At 47.2% G+C, this 22,297-nt stretch overlaps 1 protein-coding gene across 4 annotated transcripts in view; it reads left to right on the forward strand.

Moving 5' to 3' along the window:
* Positions 1–22,297, forward strand: part of CRYBG3 (crystallin beta-gamma domain containing 3) — a 1,479,538-nt gene that overhangs the window by 591,906 nt on the left and 865,335 nt on the right. For 3 of the 4 annotated variants that reach the window (XM_085622435.1, XM_085622436.1, XM_085622438.1), the window contains exon 10: positions 12,007–12,042. The exons of the other annotated variant lie outside the window; for it this stretch is intronic. In XM_085622435.1, the coding sequence (XP_085478561.1) occupies positions 12,007–12,042 (36 nt within the window). The remainder of the gene's footprint in view (positions 1–12,006; positions 12,043–22,297) is intronic. 4 annotated transcript variants of the gene reach the window in all.

The raw sequence follows: 22,297 nt of genomic DNA on the forward strand, positions 1-22,297 counted from the left end.
TATCTGCCCTTCATGGCATTCTCCGGGGCCAAGGCAAGGTGAAGCAGCCAACAGCTAGTCCATGATGCAGAGACAAATAAGACCTGAGCCCAGGGAGCTCCCGGGACCTCAGGACCCAGTCGGCGGATGGCCAGCCTCCGGGCCAGCCCCACGCCGGGCCCACCCAGACTTATTGCGACGGCGGGATCTGGAAAGCCGTTGTCTCTTTGAATTGTTTCCCGCCGCCTCATTCTGAGATGAGTCTGATTCCCTACCAGGGGGTGTATGAGGACGCAGCTTTACTGTCTCATCTGTCCACTTAAATACTGCCTCCGGCGATTCAAAGAACAATGTTCGGGACTCATACACAACCCTCAGGCGAGCTGGATAGAGAAGAGCGTAGGATAGATGAAGCTCTCACAACCGACCTTGGCTAGGAAAGACTGGCGCTGCTGTTGGACCATGCGCGTGTAGTCTGGGAAGACGAGGATACGGGAGTTTTCAAACTGAAGTGGCTCCTTCTCTCTGGCTTGGCGGAGAATGACAGCCCTGTCATGATAGTTCAGGACTTTCGCAATGACTGGCTGCGGACGGGCCCCCACCAGCGGCTTCTGGATAAGTGCTCGGTGCGCCCGCTCCACCACGAAGCAGCGGGACAGCGATTCAGGCGGGAGCCAGCCCTCCAGCCATTGGGAAAGAAAGTGCTCCATGTTGCTCCCCTCGCAGCCCTCCGGAAAACCCACAAAGCGCAAGTTATTTCTGCGGGCTAGCCCTTCTGCGTCCTCGACCCTGCCCACCAGGCCCCGCTGGATCGACTCCAAGGCCGCAACCTGCTTCCTCAGCGTCGCCACCTCGTCCTCCACACCCGACACCCTGGTTTCAGCCTCTGTGATGCGGGCAACCGCATTGCGCAGATCCTGGAGCAGCAGCATCACATCCGAACCAACTGCCCCAATTTTGGCATCCAGCATATCTCGGGACTGCGTTATAGCTGCTAGGAGGGCAGCATAGTCTGGCGTCGCTGCCGAGGAGCCCCCCGCGGCCGTCCCCGCCAGGCCTGGGCCCGTGAATTTATCAATTGGCCCCTGTTTCGCCGCGCCTCCACCATGTTTGTCCTTGGTCATTGTCGCAGACCTTTACTCCAAGGCCACGGTCGCGCAAGACCCCTCCACCACCTACGTTGCCACCTCCGGGATGTTGCCCCTGAGACGAGTCCTCTGCGCCAATCGTCAGGTAAGAACCATGGGGATCAGGGTCCTGGCCTCCCCGCCCCAGGCACCCAGCTACCGCCGCCTGATCTGCGTGCCCCCGGCCCGTTCCGGACTAGGCCCGATCTCCGCCAGAAGGATCCAGGCGTTGCCTCTCCGATGATGCCCCGGGGAAGGCTCGACGTCCACACCAACCCTGCCGGCCAACCGAGACAGGCCCCGCCGTCTCAAGGGTCCAGGAAGCTGTAGCCCGCCCTGACCGGGCCGGATGTCCGTCCGTCCGTCGCAGCGGCCCCCCACAGGTCTCCTCACTCCCTGCGACCCGAATCGGCCGCCGAACCCCCGAATCTCTGGCGCAACTGGGGGGGACAGGGGGGGACAGAGCACGGCACACAGGGAACCGGGGCGCAGCGCCGACACGGGCCCACCGCCCAGCCGGGACACTCACCGCACCTCACTGCCACACGAGCCCCTCCAGGCTAGGGCGCCCCAGGATGCCTCCACAGGTCCCCTCCAGGCTGGGCTTAATTGTCGTCCCCAGGGCGCTGCTCCGCCTCCAGCCGCAATCGCCGCCGTCCGGCCACCGCTAGATCGAGTATGGGTCCCCGCCGCAGCCTCACTCTGGCAGGCCAGGCCCCGCCTCTCCGCTCACGAGAGGCCGCGGCTCACAGCGCCACACCAGGCCGGAAACCGCCGCTCGGTCGTCCTGCGGCTCGCGGGTGACTCCGGGCCTTCAAAGTCGCTCGGGCTGCCGCCGCTGCCAGTCGCCCCCCCACCGCTGTCAAGCAGGGCACCTCAGCTCCGGGGAATAGGATGATTAAACAGGATAAATGATACGGGCGGGTGGGAGCCGGCTCAAAGCTCGTCCACCATCTTGGCTCACCCGCTTTGTTTTTTAACCAAGGTATTTCTAAAAGCCTGCTCTAATAGACAATCCCCTGCTACTCTCCTTTTTAGATTAGCCTTTTTTTTTGTCCATATTCCATTCCATAGAAGTGAAAGTTTTATTCTAATGAGATCTTCTTTGTATGGCAGCCCTACTTCAGAGTGGCATTGGGCATACCTGCATCTTGTGGGCACCGATAATATTACAAATTACTTCTTAGTATTAACACCCTAGGTGCAGATTGCCCATGTAGAGTGAAAAGTTATCCAGCAGGAGCTGGAGCCTTGTGCGTGTGTGTGCGCCATCGGAACCGTGTCATCCGTGTAAAGAAGCACCGGAACTGGATCATGGCTAACCAGAGACCCTTTGATAGTGGAATAACCTGTTAATTAGGCTCAGTGTCAAGCGTTTTTCTGCAAATTAGAGATCCCACACAAGACTGTTCAAGTGGGGAGCAAGTTCTATGTCTATTGGCAGAAAAGGTTCGACCTAGGAATTACTATTTTTTGAAGCTGGGAATTTGTAAACCATGTTTTTTTTCCGGTGCTGAAGAATTCCAATGAATGCCTTTGTAGCTAAAGTATTCCATCTTGAATATACATCGAGTTTCTCACTAAGGCACATTTAGGAGCATGTTATTATGGTTTAAAGTAAAACAGGTACCTATGGTAAGACAAGCTCCCGCATACTGTATAGCTTTCATTTGGCCAGGCATATTTTTGAGACCCCGGTAGGAGAGCTTGTTCATGGTCACATTGGTGACAACTAGAGCCGGGCCTACTGAGCACAGGTCTGGTTCTACCGTTCTGTGCATTAATTGCTTTATGTAGCGGAGTTCAAATTGGGCAATAGTCAGCATTTTTTTAAAACCTAATTCAAATTTAAGCTTGCAACCTGGAAAAAACCCTAGATATTTAGATCTTGTGACCAGAGTTGGAAGTCAGAACTCTTCTGCGTGTTGAGTTGAAATGGATATTAATGCATCTGGTTCAGAACTTAATCTAGTCAGTGCCTTTGGATCTTTGTAGAGATGGGTTTTCTCTTCTTTTTTTTTAAGTTTGAGTTCATTAGAACCATAAAGACATTACAGCATGTAATCAAAAGTCAGTAAGAAAATATAAATGACCATAATAAATATAACGAAGAATAAAAAGGTATACTGGTTACAATAAACAAAGCGTCCTAGAATAAAAAGGAAAAAAGAGGAAAGGAGGGGAAGGAGGGGAAAGAATATGAATGACATTGTAAAAAAATATTTCAAAACATAAATCCAATAATGAAACAAGAAAAGCATTGCATGGAATTAAAACACTAATCAGAATATAATTATATAATCGTATAAGTGTAATATTAAGACAGCATTAAATGCTCAATAAGAAGACAACCAAAAAAAAAAAATCAAGGTGGTTTACGGACATCATCCGACATTGTCACAAGAGGAGTAGCTGAGGTATTGGAGATGGCGGAAGCAGATAAATAGTTAGAAAGAGGGAGCCACAGCAAATCTCTTTTAATTGCTAATGATACAGGGGTAACATAACTAGTATCAAGTCTATGATGAAAGCAAAGGGCATTCCACCAGGCCCTATAAGTAATTTTATCTGCATGTTTCCAATTGGAAGTAATTAAATGTAAGGCTATGGCAAGTAATAAATCAATTAACTGAAAATGTGTTGGGGATTGAGGCCAAAAAGGGGATAGAGAACCTAGGAAAATATTTGGGAGGGAGAAGGGGACCTTAGTGTTAAATATTTTATTAACTTGAGACCAAACTAAATGCCAAAACTTATTAATATTGGGGCATTCAAATAACATGTGTTTCAGATCAGCCCTCAAACAGGGACAAGACCAGCATTGAGAGGAGATACTAGAGGAAAAGGAAGCTAAACTGGTTGGTGAATATAATGAACGCTGATCTACAAAATAAAGGGTTTGAGTAGTGTTAGCCGCCCGTGAGGTTTTGTGGATCTTTAACCATAATTTATCCCATAAAGAAGTAGACCAACATTGCGATAAGTCCCTTTCCCATGCCAATTCAACCTTTGTCTTAGATCTCACCGAAGAAGACAATAAGCATTTGTAAATGAAAGATGCAGAAGGGGAGGTATCTAATAAGGGAAATAATGTAGAACATGCCGAAGGGAGGTCAGGGGAGGATGGAAGCGAAGAGAGATATTGATGAAGAGAGGGGAGTAGAAGATCATATTGCTTCTTGAAAGAGTTAGGAAGGGCAAAGGTAGCCTTAAGATCCGAGAAAGACAATGGAGTGTTATCAGATAGGAGTTGAGAAATCCATCCCAGTCCTTTAGAGTGCCATGCTTTCCAGTAGAAAGTTCTATTCCTAATGCGCAACAGTTTATTGTGCCATATGGATTGTTGAGAAAGTGAAATAAGCGAAGGGTAGGAAGACGGGAGAAGAGGGACCAAAAGCTTATGCGTGTAAGAGACTACAGAATGACATAAAGCAGAAGAATTAGCAGAGAGAGCAAGAGATTCTAGAAAGCTAAAGGGGGAAATGAACATTTTTTCTATGTGCAGCCAAGACGGAGGATAAGTAGGAGAGTCAGAAGAAAGCCAAGAAGAAGCTTGTTTCAGTGAGAACGCGTAATGATAAGATTTAAAGTCAGGAAATTTAAGTCCACCATTTGACTTATCTTTTTTAAGAGTGGATAAAGCTATTCAAGAAGGTTTACCCTTCCAAAGAAATTTTAATAAGATGCGATCCAATCTCTTAAAATAATAACCTGGGATATGTACAGGAATCATTGTAAGAGAATATAAAATAATGGGAGCAAGCATCATCTTAATAGAGTCTAATCTACCCCACCAGGAGAGAAAAAGAGGATGCCATTTAACGATTGAGTCATTCAATTTTTTAATAAGACAGTCAAAATTCTCTTTTAAAGTTTCCGAAATAGTTGGGGAAAACCATAATCCTAAATATTTCAATTTCGAGGATTGCCACGAAAAACCAGTTTGAATAAAGTAGTGTTTGAGACATAGGACATTAAGGGGCAGGACTTCACACTTATCCCGATTTAGGCGATACCCTGATCGTTTTGAAAAAGCATCCACTTGAGAGAAAAAAGAAGGAAGAGTAGTGTCTGGGTTGGAACAATAGAAAAGAATATTATCTGCGTAAACAGACATTTTGACCTGGTGAGTGCCCAAATGAAAACCGGTAATTTGAGCATCCTGCCTAATTCTAGTGAGAAAAGGTTCTAACGCAACTACAAATAGGAGAGGGGATAAGGGGCAACCCTGACGTACACCCCGAGAAAGGGAAAAATAATCGGAAATCTTACCATTAGCAAAAATAGACGCCTTAGGGCCAGAGTACAAAAGAGAAATCAAGGAAATCATCTTAGGAGGAAACCCTATCCATTTGAGAGCATGAAACATAAATTCCCAACCAATCCTATCGAAGGCTTTTTCCGCGTCTAAAGCTATGGCAGCAAGTGGATAATCTATGGAAGAGGCCTTACTAATAATATTGAAGAAGACTCTAGAATTGTCGGAAGATAAGCGGCCCTTAACAAAGCCCGATTGTTCCGGTCCGAGAAGCTCAGGCAAGACTGGATCGATACGTAAAGCAAGAAGTTTAGCAAAAATGTTATAGTCCGTATTGACTAAAGATATAGGGCGATCATTTTTGCAAGAGGAAGGATCCTTACCTTCCTTAGGGATTAAGCAAATCATAGCGTCTTGGAAGGTGCCCGCAGACGATCCATTCTCAATGAAAGAGGTAAATAGTAAAAGAAGTTGTGGGAGAAGAAGCTTCGAAAAATGTGCATAAAATTCAATAGTAAATCCGTCATGGCCAGGGGTCTTACTTCGTCATAAAACCGACACAGCATGGGAAATCTCTGTCAATGTGATATCTACCTGTAGCGAATCAAAATCAATGTGTTGTGAGGGGGGGGGGGGCTTATGGATTGAAAATAAGAAGATAAATCAGACTGAAGTGGTTGGGCTTCTGGAGTATAAAGAGTTTTATAAAAGGAGACAAATTCAGTTAAAATTTCTTCATCCTTAAGAAGAGTATCTCCAGTACAATTAATCAGGGAATCAATCCTAACTCTGTCCCGGCGCGTTTTTAAGTAATTAGCCAGTAATTTCCCCATTTTATTCTGACCTCCGTAGTAACGAGCACTACTCTTCAAAAGATAAGAAGAGGCCGCTTCCGTGGATAATTTATTAAAAGTAATTTTAGCAGTAATTAGATCTTTCAAAGAAGATTCAGAATAAGAATGGTAATAAGCAAATTCTAGTTTTTTAATTTGGGCAAGTAATTGAGCCGAGTGTTTCTCAAAACGTTTTTTCTTCTGAGAAACAAAATTAATAATGAAGCCTCTGGTCGCCGCCTTGAAAGAATCCCAAATTATTACAGGAGAGGAATCACGAGTTGTGTTTACGTTAAAAAATTCCAAAGCAAAGGAACTAAATTGGCTAGAGAAATTAGGATCGAGAAGCAATGAATTATTAAAACGCCAACGTCCCGTAGACGGGCGATAAGGAAGAAGGTCAAAATCCACAAAAACCGGGGCATGATCAGAAATTAAAATGGACCCTATCTCGGAATATATGGTTTTCTTGAAGAAAAGCAACATCAGTTTTTAATCTAGCTAAGTGGGATAAAACTCGTTGTCTTTTAATAGGGTTGTTCAACCCTTTAATGTTCCATGTAGTAACTCTGAACATAACTAAATATGAATAAAGTAATTAAACCATAAACACACAATGCAATAAACAGTTATAAGATTAAAAAAAATACATAAATGAAAATTTAGGAGCATACGAAGAAGAAGACAAAAGAAAAGGAGAGAAGAAACAAGTACGTTAGAGAACTCAATAAAAGAGAAGAACAATGACCAAGAAATAAAAATGAGTGAGTGGAAAAACGCATTAAGGGAATAGAAATAAACAACACTCAGAGAGAAAGAAGAAGAAATGTGGAAAAAGAAAGTAAGGAAAAAAGGGGACAGAAGAAGAGACAGTACATATCCAAACAGGATGACTGATGGTAACATACCTGAACGGAACACAAAAAAGGACAACAGGGTAGTGGCGACACCCAACAAGACGAGCCGTCCGAAAGGGGAATCCAGACCGAACCAGGACACAGAAAGAATATCAGGGGAGCCAAAGGAGTCAAGGGAACAAGCGCAGACCAATCTATGTAAATAAATAAGAAAAGAACATCAAGAGAAGCATAAGAACAAACGAAAGCATTCACAAAGAGCATATTAAAGTTCAGAGAAGACAACAAAGGCGAAGCTTCAACACTACAGATATATTTATACCTGAACAGGCACAGTTAATTTCCAAGACATAACACTGCAGGACAAAGAGCAAAAAAACTGTAAAATATCAACGAAAAACCTGTAAAGGAAAAAGAGAAAGGTTAAGCAATCAGCCATTAGGAGAGTTAGTGGTGTCCATGCCGCTGTTGGAGTGAATAAGGATAAAATTCTTGAGTTCAGCAGGATCTTGAAAAGACCAAGTTTGATTTTGAAATGTGACCTTAAAAAGACAAGGGTGAAATAAACCATATCTAGCACCAAGTGAACGAAGAGGAGCGCGAAGATTGAGAAATTCTTTTCTTCTGGAGGCAGTAGCGTTGGAGACATCTTGGGAGAGGAATATTTTCTGACCTAGCCAAGAAAGTTGACGTTTAGCTCTGGCAGCCGAAAGGACTGATAGAAGGTCTGTAAACTTCAGGAAGAGGATGATGACCCCTCGAGGCCGCGTTGGAGCTGAGGAAGAGGAAAGATGAGGACCCAATCTGTGAGCCCTTTGGATGCTGAGAGTTGTTGTCGAAGGCATCTCCAGGAGCTTCGGAATAAAAGAAGAGAAAAATGACACAGGGTCATCACCCTCAAGGGATTCTGGCAAGCCATAAACACGGAGGTTATTCCTTCTATTTCTATTTTCCAAATCCTCAGTATGCTGTTGGAGACTGCAGACTGTTTTCTCCTAAGAGGAGATCCTTTGGGAGTTAGCCTGCACCTCTGGCATTTGTTGTTCCAATGAAGACACTCTGCCATCCATGGTAGACCACTTCTCCTCAAGAAACTGCATTTTACTGGTTTCCTCAACAAACGGGCGCAACGCACGAATCTCCTCCAACAATAGTTCCATAGATACGGAGGGAGATGGTTTGTCCGGTGAAGGAGGATCATGTTTCAAACGTTTAGTGGAGGAAACAAGTGGAGAAGATTTAGCTGGAATAGAATGTGAGGAAGAGGAAGAAGTGCGACCATTGGTTACTCCAGCCATTTGAGAAGAGCTCGGTGCAGATGCCACAGGGGCTTGAGTTGACAATTTGAAGGTACAAAAGCAAATTTTGGTTTGCGTAGTCGACCCATAAGCGACTACAAAGTCTTAAAGGAGATGACGTGCTGCTGCGCCCCGTGAGTACAGTTTAAAAGCGGCACACCATGAAGACAGCACAAACCAATATATCAAATTGCAGCCTGAGGTATTCTTGGTAATGGGCAGCAAAATCTTTAAACAGTCACTCAGCAAAAAATCGCAATTGTACCATCCAGAGGAGCTAATTCTAAGGTCCGCACTTATAGCTCTGCGAAACTTCGGTATTGGATCATCAATTCAGTGAGGGAAGAGAGACATAAAAGAGCTCACTCCATCTGTTTCTTAAAAATGCGACTCTAAGCCCTCTCCGTCACAGCCTCCTTGAGGGAGATAAAGAAAAGACCCCGACAGGCCTCTGCAACCAGTAAAGAAAAGACAAATAAACCATTTCCAAGTCTAGCTCCGCAACCATTCTCCGCCTGAGAGAAAATAGCGCAATGGGCTGGCGCTAGCAGGCGAGATAGAAGCACGAAGGCATTGAAGTGACAGAAATTAAAAAGTGCCTTGGGTCAAAGCAAATAATGTTCCATTAGTGCTGCAAGAGTGGAAAAGCAAAATGAAACAAGTGAAAAGTACATTTTCCATTAAAAGTACAGTTTCCATTAAATGCGCAAGTTCATCATAATGTGAAGAGCATCAGCAGGAAGGCGCGCACCTAAAATGGCGGCCGCTGTGGAAAAACGGGCGCGATGTCGAGGAGGAGATGAAACATAGCGCGTGTGAAATTTGACTTGAAAAGCAGCTCACCCGGTAGACGGCATGTTCCGACGCCCGATAAAGGCGGCGCACATCAAAGAAAAATGCTGAAAAGGCGTCGGAAGACGTCAGGCAGGTCCCGGGATTACGGAGCGAAACCCCTAAGCAGCCATCTTGTGAAGCGCCGAGACCACGCCCTGGGGGGGTTTTCTCTTCTAACTGGTGGAAGTTGAAGTTTTTGTCTCTGATCATCTAACCTAAGGGTTCTGTTTAAAAAATCCATTTATTTTATTTAATCTAATTGCTGATGTTCTCTTTGTCGCTCGTTGTTTGTCAATGTACCTAGATACATAACTAGTGAAATGTGCTTTTAAATTCAGATTATGCCCCAGTTTTTGCAAAGGAGTTTATGGATGATTACAAATGGCCTTTTTCAGTTATGCCTTCTTTCTTTGAATGTCAGTGGTCAAAGTCAATGTAACCATTTTTGACATTCATGGAGTTGAAAATCCAGTATATGAGTGGAAAACTATGACTAGAGAGATACATCCAACTAGCTTCCCAGCTTAGCCATCAATGTGTGCGGTTGCTGGCCAAACAATTGCTTGTTGTGACCCTTTACGTTACTCCTAACTTTTAGCCACTGGCCTTATACATTCAGAGATGTAGAAACCAATAGTTATAAAAGGAAACTTAAACCACAACCTCCAGAAATCTAGGTAATGTTAATAACATTTCGGGACTGATGTGAGAAGTCGCAAAGCCCTGTTAAAGCCCTCAACCATGTCTCTTACTGGCTTCCCTGTTGCTGTCCCTTATTTCAATACAGTAGTAGCTTTTCTTTTCACATATCATTCCCAGTTGCTGACATACCTATCTTATCACCACCACGCCCATCTTATCATCAATCCCTGCATGGTGCTTGGGTGCACAGACAAGTCCTCTTCCCCTTGTCACCCATTATGCTGTCGTCTCACTCTGTTAAACTGGCAACAATGCAGCAGCCTCATTCTCTTTTGGTATCACTCCCACTAAGCTGCCCTGTCACTCAACTGGACTACTCTACCTCAGGTGCAGCATGTTTATTTAACAAGCTTTACAGGGTAAATTAGATCTGGACAGATCCAGGACTTACCTATTTAAAATGAAGGCCCCCATTAGTGAATTAGGTAGCTAAAAAGGTCTTGGTCAAAAACAAGGTATTGGGACAATGGTCCCCTATTAAAGTAAAAATATCTTGTAGTTAAGTAGCAAAACGTATCCTTCCGAGGTGCGGCAACTTACTTCACATTGCAATTCCTGCATTAAACAAAAAAAATTACAATTGCATACAGGTGACTATCCCCTCTATAGGATGAATAGAATGCTAACAGGGAACAATACAACTTACCCTCATTGACAGCAAATCCTCAAATAAATAAGAGATGGGATCAATCTAAAATTGACCAGAGTACGTGGTCCCTGGCACTGGCCGAGGGCAGACAGATGCAGATGGGCTTGCCTTTTGCACGCCTGCTGTGCGTATCCATGCATTGCCCATCTTCTTTCAAAGGCCGGGATCATAACATTTCAAGATGCCCTGGGCAACTAGAGTGTGCACTTTGAAAATGGTGTTTCTAGGTGGCACAGGGAAGATGATGGCTCCAAGAGTACTCTATGCGCATTTAAAATGTTGACCGGAGAGTGGACAAAGGCAACAACGGAATCAACACTCCAGAACACTGAAATACTACAATGCTACAATATTAATCTAGTTACAGCAGACAAAAAAATCGAAATAAGTGCAAGTGCGCTAAATCTGTTGACAGAAGAAAAAAACTTCACTAACGTGCAGGTGCAAAATATCTCTACACAAAAACAAAGGCTTCATACAAATGCAATGGGGTATGTCTCTAGTGAAGTGCTTGTTCAAAGGAGCGTCCACGTCTTGTGTGCAACAGATATTTCATGTGCCACAACTGTAGGAAATCCTCTTACTCATAAGGAGGATGGTGAAGTACAACATTCACTGAGCATTATTACTTCCTCAAAGGGATAATCTATTAATTCAAGAGATCCCAGAATTAGTCTGGAGCGCTCTGTAGCGACTAAATGCAGCCCCTGTTCACTTTATTTACCTTGTATGCGTCATCTTGACATATGTATTATCTTTTTTTTTTATTGCATTTGTATGTTATTTATCTTCATTAAAAACAAATCACACCATCTTCTTTTATATACAGTGTCTTTTTGTGTTTTTATTAACAAAAATATAAACATTTATTGTAAATTAATCGTTAAAGGAGGAATATATTCCTGCATTTTAATTTGAGTTTTTGACTTCCTTAATTTATCAGTTTCCTCCAAATGTGTCCATGCATTTTGTCCTCCATTTAGTTATTACAAGGCCTTGGGACAATAGAAAAGGGACTGACTCTGTTCTTTGTAATTGGCCCTGCCTTAGTCGTTAACCAAATGTGTTAACCTAAAAACAAATACTAGAAGTGAGTTGATGTAATTTGCATGTAAGGCACTGAATTGCTGAACTCTCTCCAACATCTACATTTCAAAACAAACATTTGTAAAGACCTCATGGAGGAGAAAGCTACGTTTATCTAAGAATATACAGTGTCCACTGCCTGCCCGGTTTTAAACTCTAATAATCAAGCCCTCTATCAACGTAATGTTTTACAAACTGTTACTCTCTTTTTTTAACAAAAGAACCCTGGGACAACAGGTGCACTTTGAAAGCTGTAGAAAGCGTAATAAACATATAATACGTTAAAATGACAGTTTATATAATATAAAGTATTATTTTACTTAAGTCTAGAATAAGTGTGTGTTAAAAATGAAAATAATTTGCTTCTGTGTTTTTTCCTTAAGGGTGGACTAAAAGTACAACTGCCTCTGGACCCCACGGTAAGATTGTATTCCGATTAATTTCTATAAGAATGCCTTCCTACTTGGAATTAGCCCATGTTTTTTGCTAAAAACTATAGCTCTCTTAGGTTTTTGATGAAAAATATTTTTCTTGAAATTGTGTATATATATGTATCTGTGTGTGTGTATATATGTGTGTGTGTATATATATATATATATATATATGTGCCTATATATGTGTGTGTTTATATGTATATATGTGGGTGTATATATATTTATATATATATTTTTTTGAACTAGCTAAAGTCTGCTGCCAATAAATTAGCTCCTTATAAAAAGCCCTCTAAAAATAGGAAAATCCCGTCATCCTCTTGGTTCTCCGATGCTCTCAGACTTGGAAAACAAAATTGTAGAAGACAGGAAAGATGCTGGTGGGCACAATATAACACAAGGGAGCTCAACCTTTACAAGATTACATTGTCTAAATACAAAAACCTACTAATCAAGGAAAAGAGAAATGATTATACTCAGTTAATAGATGGAGCTAAAAACTCCACACAAGCGCTCTTTCAGGTGGTAACCAAACTTACCACACTTTCCAGTAATGCAGTAAGTCATCACTCCCAAGGCTTCTGTGATACATTAGCACTTAAGTTCCAGGAGAAAATGGAACAAATCTATTCTAATTTCATGTTATCTTCTTCCTCTGTTGCTTGGGCAGATAGCTCTCAGACCAACTCCACCCAACCTTCTTTCTCAGAATTCTCTCTGGTTACCAGGGGTCAGATAGCCAATATGATCAATCAGGCAAAGTCTGGCTACCTACATGACCCTTGTCCTCCTTTCAGTTCTTAAACAGGCCCCTGAAATCATATGCATCAGTCTTTCAGCCATTTTTTATTCCATCTTTAATACCAGAGTCTTTCCTTCCCTTTGGAAAAAGGCCTCTGTACTGCCTATATTAAATGCACAGAACCTGAACCCATCAGAACCTGATTAACTACTGCCGATCTCACGCCCCCCACTTCCTGCTAAAATAGTGGAGAAAGTTTTTTTTTTTTTTTTTTTTTTTTTAAATCTTTATTTTAGGATGTTTTATACAGCAGTAAAAGATCCACCAAGCATTACACATATTCACAATAGTTGATACAGCAATATCACATTTCCACAAAGTACAGTACATTGGAGACAGTCAGTGGATAGTGGCCTTATCTTCCTCCAGAGTGATGTACAAGAAACCCTGCAGACCCCACAGGCCGGAATCCCACACGAGGAGGACATCCACCCAACCTCCACGCCTCAAATCGACATCCGACACTATCCCACAACTACACTAGGAGCCGTCCCTTGATCCTCATGGGCAGAGAGGTAACCCGTCAACGGGCCCCAAATGTCGGGGGGTCGTGACGCAGGCGGCAGCAAATCAGCATATAGCAGAACATTCTCCTGACAGGTAAGCATATCCCGCAGCCACTCCTTAAACTTAGGGCTTCTCCCCCGCCCCCACCGACATGCCACACGCCTCTTGGCTAGCAACAGCGCACAGGTAACAAAGCGACGATCCACCTTGGGTATGTCCCGGGTGTATCCCAGCAGGGCCTGAAGTGGGGAGGGATGCAGCGAGCGCCCCAGCATCTCGCCTATGGCGGCGTAAACTCGGTTCCAATAGTCATCGATACTCGGGCAGGTCCAGGCCAGGTGTAAGAAGTCAGACCCCGGGGAGTGACACCGATCGCATCGATCGTTATCACGAAGCTGAAACTTATGCATCTGGACTGGGGTACAATAGAGGCGGTGTAGGAATTTGTAGTGGATGATGCGGAACCTACTGCTCGAAGAGATCATTTCGGTTTGCAGACAGCAGTACTCCCACTGTTCATCCGTGAGCACTGTGCCGATCTCAGTCTCCCAGCCGGCCCGAGACCTCAGAGTGTCCCCCCGTCCGCGGGTATAAAGGCGCCGATAAAGCGAGGAGACCATGTGCGACGGGGAGGTGGAGCCGAGGAGGTAATGGAACGGTTCCAAAACCGCAGGTTCTGCAGGAAATGCCGGCAGTATTTTTTGCAGGCCACTGCGAAGACGAATAAACGCAAAAACCTCCAGGGGGGTTGGGACCACCTCTCCAAATAAGAGCGGGAGGTCACAAAACCTACCCTCGTGGAACAAGTCCCCCCAGCGCGTTACCCCGGTTTTAAGTTTAATTCGCTGGAACAGACCTTCCTCCAGAAGGGGAAGAGCCGGGTGGTAGACCAAGGGCATCAGCGGGGAATAAAGGAGTGGCGCACCCATGAGTCTCGCCAAAACACTCCAAGCATGCGCCGTAGCCTGAACAGGATTGCGATCGGCCCGGGTCAATGGGACCTCCGCGAGGGCCATGCCTTCCAGCGGGATCGGGTCCGCCAACCAGTGCTCCACAGCTATCTGTGGCATGTAAGGGGTGGGGCGATACCAATAATACGCATAGTGTGCTTGTGCGCAGTTGTAGTAGAGTTCAAAGTCCGGGATATCAAGACCCCCCTGTACGTACGGGCGAGTAAGCACAGACCATTTGAGCCGCGGTTTCCTTCCCCCCCACACCAGCCGAATGAGTTCAGTCCTCAGAGCCCTGAAGAAATAGCCCCCCGGATGAAACGGTATATTGAGGAATAAATAGAGTAGTTTGGGGAGTATGACCATTTTGATGAGTGAAACACGGCCCGCCATGGTCAGCGGCAAGGTCAGCCATCTAACTATACTTGTGCGTATACACTCCAGAGTCTTGCCATAGTTCATACGCATCACTTCCTGTCGATCCCTGGAGATCCACACCCCCAGATACTTCACCTCAGTGTCGCGCCACTCCAACGGGAAGTCGAGTGGGAATCTGTCGACACCCTCCGTTAGGGGAAAGACCGCAGATTTGCCCCAATTGATGTGTATACCCGAGTACAACGAGAACCGGACGAGCTCTCTGAGTATGGGGTTCAAGTGTTCCCGGGGGTGTTTGATGTACAAAGTGAGATCATCCGCGTACAGTGACACCAAAATTTGCCTCTGTTGACAGCGCAAAGAAGCCGCCAGGTAGTTTTGCCGGAGCCGGGACGCCAGGGGTTCTATTGCCAAGGCGAAGAGGAGCGGTGATAGCGGGCACCCCTGCCGAGTACCTCTAGTGACCAGGAACGGCTCAGAGACACGCCCGTTAATAAGAACCCTCGCCATGGGGCGGTGATACAGGATTTGGATCCATCTGGAGAAAGCTATGGGCATACCCATGTTACGCAGAATCAAATGGAGGTAGTCCCACTCGACCGAGTCGAACGCCTTGGTGGCGTCCAAGAACACCGCCACCAACCCGAGAGAGGGATCAGCATTATTTAGGATCGAGAACAGGGTCCGAAGATTGTGAGAGGTGGACCTGCCGGGGACGAACCCCGACTGATCCGGCAGAATTAAGTCTCCAATCAGGAGGTTAACCCGGTTCGCAAGAACCTTGGCCAGAATCTTCACGTCACTGTTGAGGAGAGAAAGGGGCCGGTAGGAGTCGCAGGAATCCGGAGGCTTCCCGGGTTTAAGAAGCGAGACTATAAGGGTCTCAGACATACTGGGTGGCAACGAGCCGGTTTCATTCGCCTCCTCGAACACCTCGCGCAAGATCGCCGCCAGCGGGTCAATAAAGGTTTTGTAGTAGTCGATAGGGAAGCCGTCCAGGCCCGGCGCCTTCCCCGATGACGTCTGCATTATGGCTTCCTTGATTTCGGCCAGGCCGATAGGGGCCGCCAAGAGTTCCCGCTGGGCATTGGATAGCCACCCGAGAGTGAGCTCCGAGAGGTAGTCGGACATCTCCAGCGGCGACTCCCGTCTGGAGGTGTACAGGTCCGAATAGTGTGTGACAAAGGAAGAGAGTATAGAGGGCGTATCTCGGCACATGGAGCCATCTGGGGCCCTGACCTCTAGTATGTGATTAGAGCCCTGCGGAGGGCGAATCACCCCCGCTAGGAACCTGCCGGGTCGCTCCCCTTCCCCATATGCCCGCGCCACGAAGTGCTTCCCCCTAAAGTGAACTTCTCTCTCCGCAGTGCGCTTGTACTCCGAGAGCTTCGTGCGGTAATCTAGCTGCGCTCCGGGGTCCTCCAGGAAATTCGCGGCAGACTCCAGCGCCCTCAGATCCCGCTCCAGAGAAGTCAGAGTAGCGCGAAGATAGCGCAGTACCCCTGATCCCTTCGAGATGCACACCCCTCGCATCGTGACCTTGAAGGCCTCCCAAACCGTCGCAACGCTATCCACCGTCCCTTTGTTGCGGTCTATGAAGTCCATGATCTCTTGGGACATTTCATGCTGGAAAAGGTCATCCCGAAGGATGTTAGGCTGCATGCGCCACGGGAGCGGTGCGCCTACCAGCCCCGTCCTGGCTAGAGTGATCAGTACCGGTGCGTGATCTGAAAAAGTACGAGGCAAGTGTTGCGCTGTAAGCAGTGCGGACCCCAAGCCCCTAGAAAGCAGTATATAATCCAACCGGGCCCATGTGGAGTGTGGCGCCGACCAGTGCGTGCCTTCCCGCGCCGCCGGATGCATCCACCGCCAAGAATCTATCAGTAAGTGGTGGGTCAGAAGGTCAGAGATATATGCCTGCGAGCGGGGATGATGTGGGGTATCTGCACTGGAGCGATCAAGAGAAGGATTCAAGGTAACATTGAGATCTCCACCCCAGAGCAAATGAGTGGATCCCACCCCCAGTATAACTTCCCATAGGGAGATAAAATGTGCGGGTTCGTCCAAGTTAGGCCCATAGGAGGACACGATAGTGATCGTGGCGTTGCCCATGCGACCCCACGCAACACAGAAACGGCCCTCAACATCAGTTTTTTGCCCCAGAGGCACAAAGGGGGTGTGTTTTTTGACCAGGATGGCCGTTCCCCTTGAATAGGTGGAGTACGAGGAGAATAGGCTATAAGCCGCCCAGCGGGACGCAAATGAAGGTGTGCCACGGGGGTCCATATGCGTTTCCTGCAGCAGCGCTATATGTATGTGATGGCGATCGGGATACCCCAGGACTTGGCGGTGCTTACGCGGGTCACCCAACCCCCGCACATTCCAGGCCAGGACATTCACTCTACTATGCGGGTCGCGCAACGCAGCATCCTCATCCTGTACCATCACACAGACTGGCGCCTAGTGCCCAATTGCGGATCATTTCTCAGCCATGACCAACCTCTCAGGTGCCCACCCATCGCTAGATCAACTAGGCGGCATACTACCGATTCCAAACACCGCCACATGCATCGCCAAACCACCGACTCCAATGTATATATGCGATTGGTCCAATAGATCAGTGTAATGCTGTATTCACGGTCCCTCCCCCCACCCGCACCATCCGACTCACCCAACTCGTCAGAAACAAACTTACCAACCAACAATCCCCACAACAACCCGCCCCCCCCGCACCCCTCCCCCTCCCACCACGACAGCCCAATCCTGCCGGGAACCATACCCCCCGCAACCCTCCCATCAAACAAAGCCATTTTCATGGGGTACTCCCTCTTTGGGTAACGCCAGTGAGCTGGACCTACCCTCCCCTATCCCGATATTTCATCCACTATATCGCCGCCGCTGAGAACAGGGAGCGAGAGTGGGATGGGAGGGGGAGTGCCAAGGCAAACAGCATCTACTACGTCCATGCCAGCACCTCCGGAATAACAATTGGCGACATGAGTGGGACCCTCAGTCTCCATGCTCTCCCCCAAACCTCCCCAGAGTCAGACGGTAAACAATGTGCTGGAAAAGTATTCTCGTTCAGTCCAACAGTCCGGCTCACGAAGTCCACCAGACCACTCCCACAGCCAGAAAGAAGCGTAAGCAAAGTGGAAAAGGGGGGAGGCAAGGGAGAGCAGCAACGAGAGAGAAAGTGAGGAGTGAGAGGGAAGAAGAGGAGAGAAGACTAAAGTGAAAGTTATGGCATCAGGACGTAATACTCATCAGTCCGGAGCCGCCGTCGGGGACCGGGACCCAGACCTCGCCCTGGGACTGCGCCTTGGAGATGCAGAGGGCCCTCGGTCTCTGAGGAAGTCCTCCACCTGTTGCGGGGTACCGAAGAAGTGGACTTTGCCGCGGTGACTGATCTTGAGCTTAGCGGGGTAAAGCATTGAGTATGGGATGTCCCGTTGTTGCAGTTTTTTCTTTACTCCCACAAACTTGCGGCGTGCCTCCTGCACCAGCTGGGTGAAGTCCGGGTAGAACGAGAGCGTAGTGTTTTCGTGCTGGATAGGTTGCTGCCCTCGCGCCAGGCGCAGCAGAGTGTCCCGGTCTCTATAGTTAAGGAACTTGATGATCACCGGGCGCGGCGGAGCCCCCGGGACCGGCCGGGGACCCAAGGATCTGTGGGCCCGTTCCACCACCAGCTGAGGCGAAAAGGCGTCTCGTCCAAATTTATCCGTCAGTAGGCGCTCTATGAATTCTTCCATACGACCACCGCCACTGGATTCCGCCAGGCCAACCAGGCGAACGTTATTCCTCCGAGAACGCGCCTCCAAGTCTTCGTTCTTCTCCGCTATGACTTTGAGTAGGCGATCCATCTGCGAGAGTTTAGTTGCGTTAGACCCGGCCCCATCTTCCAACTCCGAGATACGGCCCTCCGCCTCTTTGAGTCGTTCGCCATGCCGGTCCAGTCGCTGCACCACCGCGTCCAGCCTGGTATTCATAGTGTCGATCTTCGCGTCGATGGAGGTCAAACTCCGCTGCATGCCCACGAGCAAGGATTTCCAGTCCAGATCCTCCTCGTCACCGGGACCCGTCTCCGCCCCTTCAGTATTCTGGGCACGTGTTTTTTTGCCCCCCTTCGCGGGGTTGAAGTGTAGCGTTGTTTGTTTCGTGTCCGTCTTGCCCATTGTGGCAGCAGTCGATGGGGCCAGTATCCACAAGGAGGGAGTTGGGCAATGTACGTTAATTAGCGCCGGAGCCTGGGTAGGTCTTCAGATCGTACTCTCCGCGTCCCTCACCCACAACAGCAGGGGATCACCACCGAGTGATCTGTTCTGACCCTCAGTTGGGAGGGGTCGCAACTGCTCCCGCGCCTCCCCAGTCGCCTCAAAAGCAGCCACACACCTGTCAGTTCAGCTGTAGGGGCAGGAAAGTGTTCCCTCCGGGCAGGGTTGTGGCGTCTCACCCCGGCAAGGAGACAGACCTCGAGAGCGACCAGCCCGGGGCACCACTCCAGGATCCAGCGCACATACGACTCCGCACCAGCAGGAGCAGGGGGGGGGGGGGATCGCCGTCCGCCACCGCAGTCCAAATCCGGATAGGCTAGGGGCCACACGAGGGGCAACACAGCGCAGGCCGCAGTCCAACAGCCTCGCCAACGCCACGCAGAGCCAGCGCGACCGCGACCTCCAAGGCCACACCGGCTCTGACTGCAGCCTCACTCCCAGCAGCCCGTGAAGGTCGATCCCGCTGCCCACGAGGCGCCGCCCCCGCTCCGCACCAGTACCGGTCCGTCCGGTAACGTCGTCCCGCTCACCAGACTGCACAGCACCGCAGCAGCATCGGCATATAGCAGCAGGTCAACGGCCCAGCAGGCTCCGAGGATCCACGGCTCAGATTGACGCTGGTATCCGCCTCAGCGCTCCGCCCCTCGCAACGGATCCGTCCCCGCGGGGCTGAAGGAGCCGATTTCTCTGCCTCACGGCCGCCGTCCCCCACGAAACTAGCACCGGGTGGGCTCAGGGGGTCCCCACACTCGTCGAGGTGGTCATCTCTGCGTTTGCTGGCCAGAAGGATGGGATTAACGGATCGTTAGTCGCCTGGCCGGCTGGAGCCTCACAGAAGTGCGGCCATGTCGGTCCAGCGCCACCTAGCGCCCCAAAATAGTGGAGAAAGTTATGAGCGCTCAGTTAGCCAACTATCTACAAGACAATCAATTCCTTGATGAGACTCAATTTGGCTTTAGGTCAGCGCATAGCACCAAAACAGCCTTGATCAAAGCCACTGAGGGAATTAGGGCAGTACTGGATAGCGGTGAAGTGGCAGCACTCATCCTCCTTGATTTGTTGGCAGCATTCGACACTGTCAACCATAAGCTGCTGAATACCCGTTTGAGTATCTTAGGGATTAAAGAGAAAGCTTTAACTTTAATCATGTCCTTTCTTTCAGAAAGACAACAATCAGTGGCCTTGCGCCTATATAAATCCTCTCACTTCAGACTTCCATGTGAGGTCTATCAGGGTTCATCAATCAGCCCTACATTATTTAATATTTATGTTACAGAATTGGCCACTCTTATCAGATCTTTCCACCTGTCTTTGACTTCCTCTGCACGACACTCAATCATCCTGTCAGCCTTCAACAATGGCACCAGAATTGCTGCTCAATTCCATTACTGTATGCTGGTTGTCAGTTCTTGGATGAGTAAGCCCAGCCTGAAATTAAATTCAGGTAAGACCAAGTTAGTACTGTGGGAAACATCTGCCCAACTTGGTCCCCCATCTGGTGGCCGAACGAACTGGGCACCCTACCGATCCCAGTGACCAAAGCTAAAAATGTAGGAGTATTAATTGATGAAAAAAATAACTTTGGGCGCAGGTCAACACTATCACCTCATTTCGTTTTTATCTACGCAAATCGATTACAAAAATCCTGCCCTACATTCCTGTCCACACCAAGAAGACCGTAATTACCACCTTAGTTTTTTTAAGCTAGACTATTGTAATGTCCTTTACTTGAATATGCAGGAAAAACCTCTTAACAAAGCTTCAGACAGTGCAGAATGCAGTAGCCAGGCTTCTCCTAGGCATTCCCAAATCCCAATCTGTTGCTGCCGAAATTCAGGAATTGCACTGGCTTCCGGTAAGAAGCTGCATCAAGTTTAAGGCCCTATGTATCACCTGTAAGGCTTTACGTGACACCCTCCCTCAGTTAACCGCTAAACTAACTAGGTTCTAAATGAGTGACTTCACCTTCAACATTCTATTGATGCCAAATATGGAATTTTATCCTTGAAAGGCGTGCCTAGGGCATGTTGGTACATGTAACTAGGACGGATAAATCAATAAAAAAATAAGACATTCGAGGACTGGACATTGTATGGAGATAACTTCAAAGTATTGTGATTTTTGTGGTCCTCATATCATCAGTAAATGAGTGAAGTGAATACAATGACGTCAAGTGATGAATGCATAGCTTTGCATTTCAATGGACTAATAACTGCATGGAATTTTGAAAGTACTCACTGTTTTCACGTGGATAGTCGTATATAACACTATAAAGACTGACGCACTGCCATTTTAAATATCGTTTGAAATGCTTGAATGTCTTGTCCTTCTTCACTGTCCTTGAAGCTCCATTTAAAAAGACCAAGCGTGTGTTCACTCTCACTTATTGCATATGATTAAGACTTGCAAGAGTCGACACGCATTATGCTACGCTACTTGCCTATATATATATATATATCTAGTGAGCAAGGCAGGGGATCCGGTCGTTGGAAAACTAAACTGAATCCGCTGTGTCGTTGTCCAGTTTCTTGAAGTGAACTGGTTTTTGTTATGGATTTATATATGTTTCTTTTTTTTCTTTCAAACGATAGAATACGCCGCACTCAGTGATCCTTTTACTTGTTTCTTTATTTCTTCTCACAGCATGTATTACTTCACCTACTGTGACAATGCCCCTGCGATGCTGAAACGCGTAGGTGAAGTAATACATGCTCTGAGAAGAAGTAAAGAAACAAGTAAAGGATCACTGAGTGCAGCTTATTCTGTTTGGAAATTGCAGTTCAGGCCATTGGTTCGGCCTCACGTTGGCACCCGCTGCTGTGCGCGCTGGTTAGAACCTCATTGATATGCATGTGTGAAGCATTTATCACTAACTTGAATAACAATGACATTAATTTATATCTCACATACAACATCAGTGAGCAGTCTGTCTACTTTTTAGATGTGGAAGTATTTGCTATCAATAATCGTCTTGAAACACGATTATACCGCAAGCCCACGGCAGGCAATACCCTGCTACATGCATCCAGTTTTCATCCAAAGCATACAATAAACAGTATCCCCTATGGGGAAATGCTTCGGATGTGTAGAGTATGCAGCAGGGATGAAGATCTTGTGGTGGCACAGGAGCAATGTAAAGAACGCTTCTTAGCCAGGGGCTAGTCCACCCAGACCATAGATGCAGCAATAAGAAAAACCAACCAACTATGCAGGGAAGATCTATTATCAAAAGCTAACAACAAATCCGATTCAAATCCCACTTCTGAATCAAGCAATCCGAGACTCATTCTGACATACAGCAGACAGACAGACGAAATATGCCGAGTTGTAAGAAA

The sequence above is a fragment of the Triturus cristatus genome, chromosome 8 (assembly GCF_964204655.1).
Source record: "Triturus cristatus chromosome 8, aTriCri1.1, whole genome shotgun sequence".
In the NCBI taxonomy this organism is placed as follows: domain Eukaryota; kingdom Metazoa; phylum Chordata; class Amphibia; order Caudata; family Salamandridae; genus Triturus; species Triturus cristatus.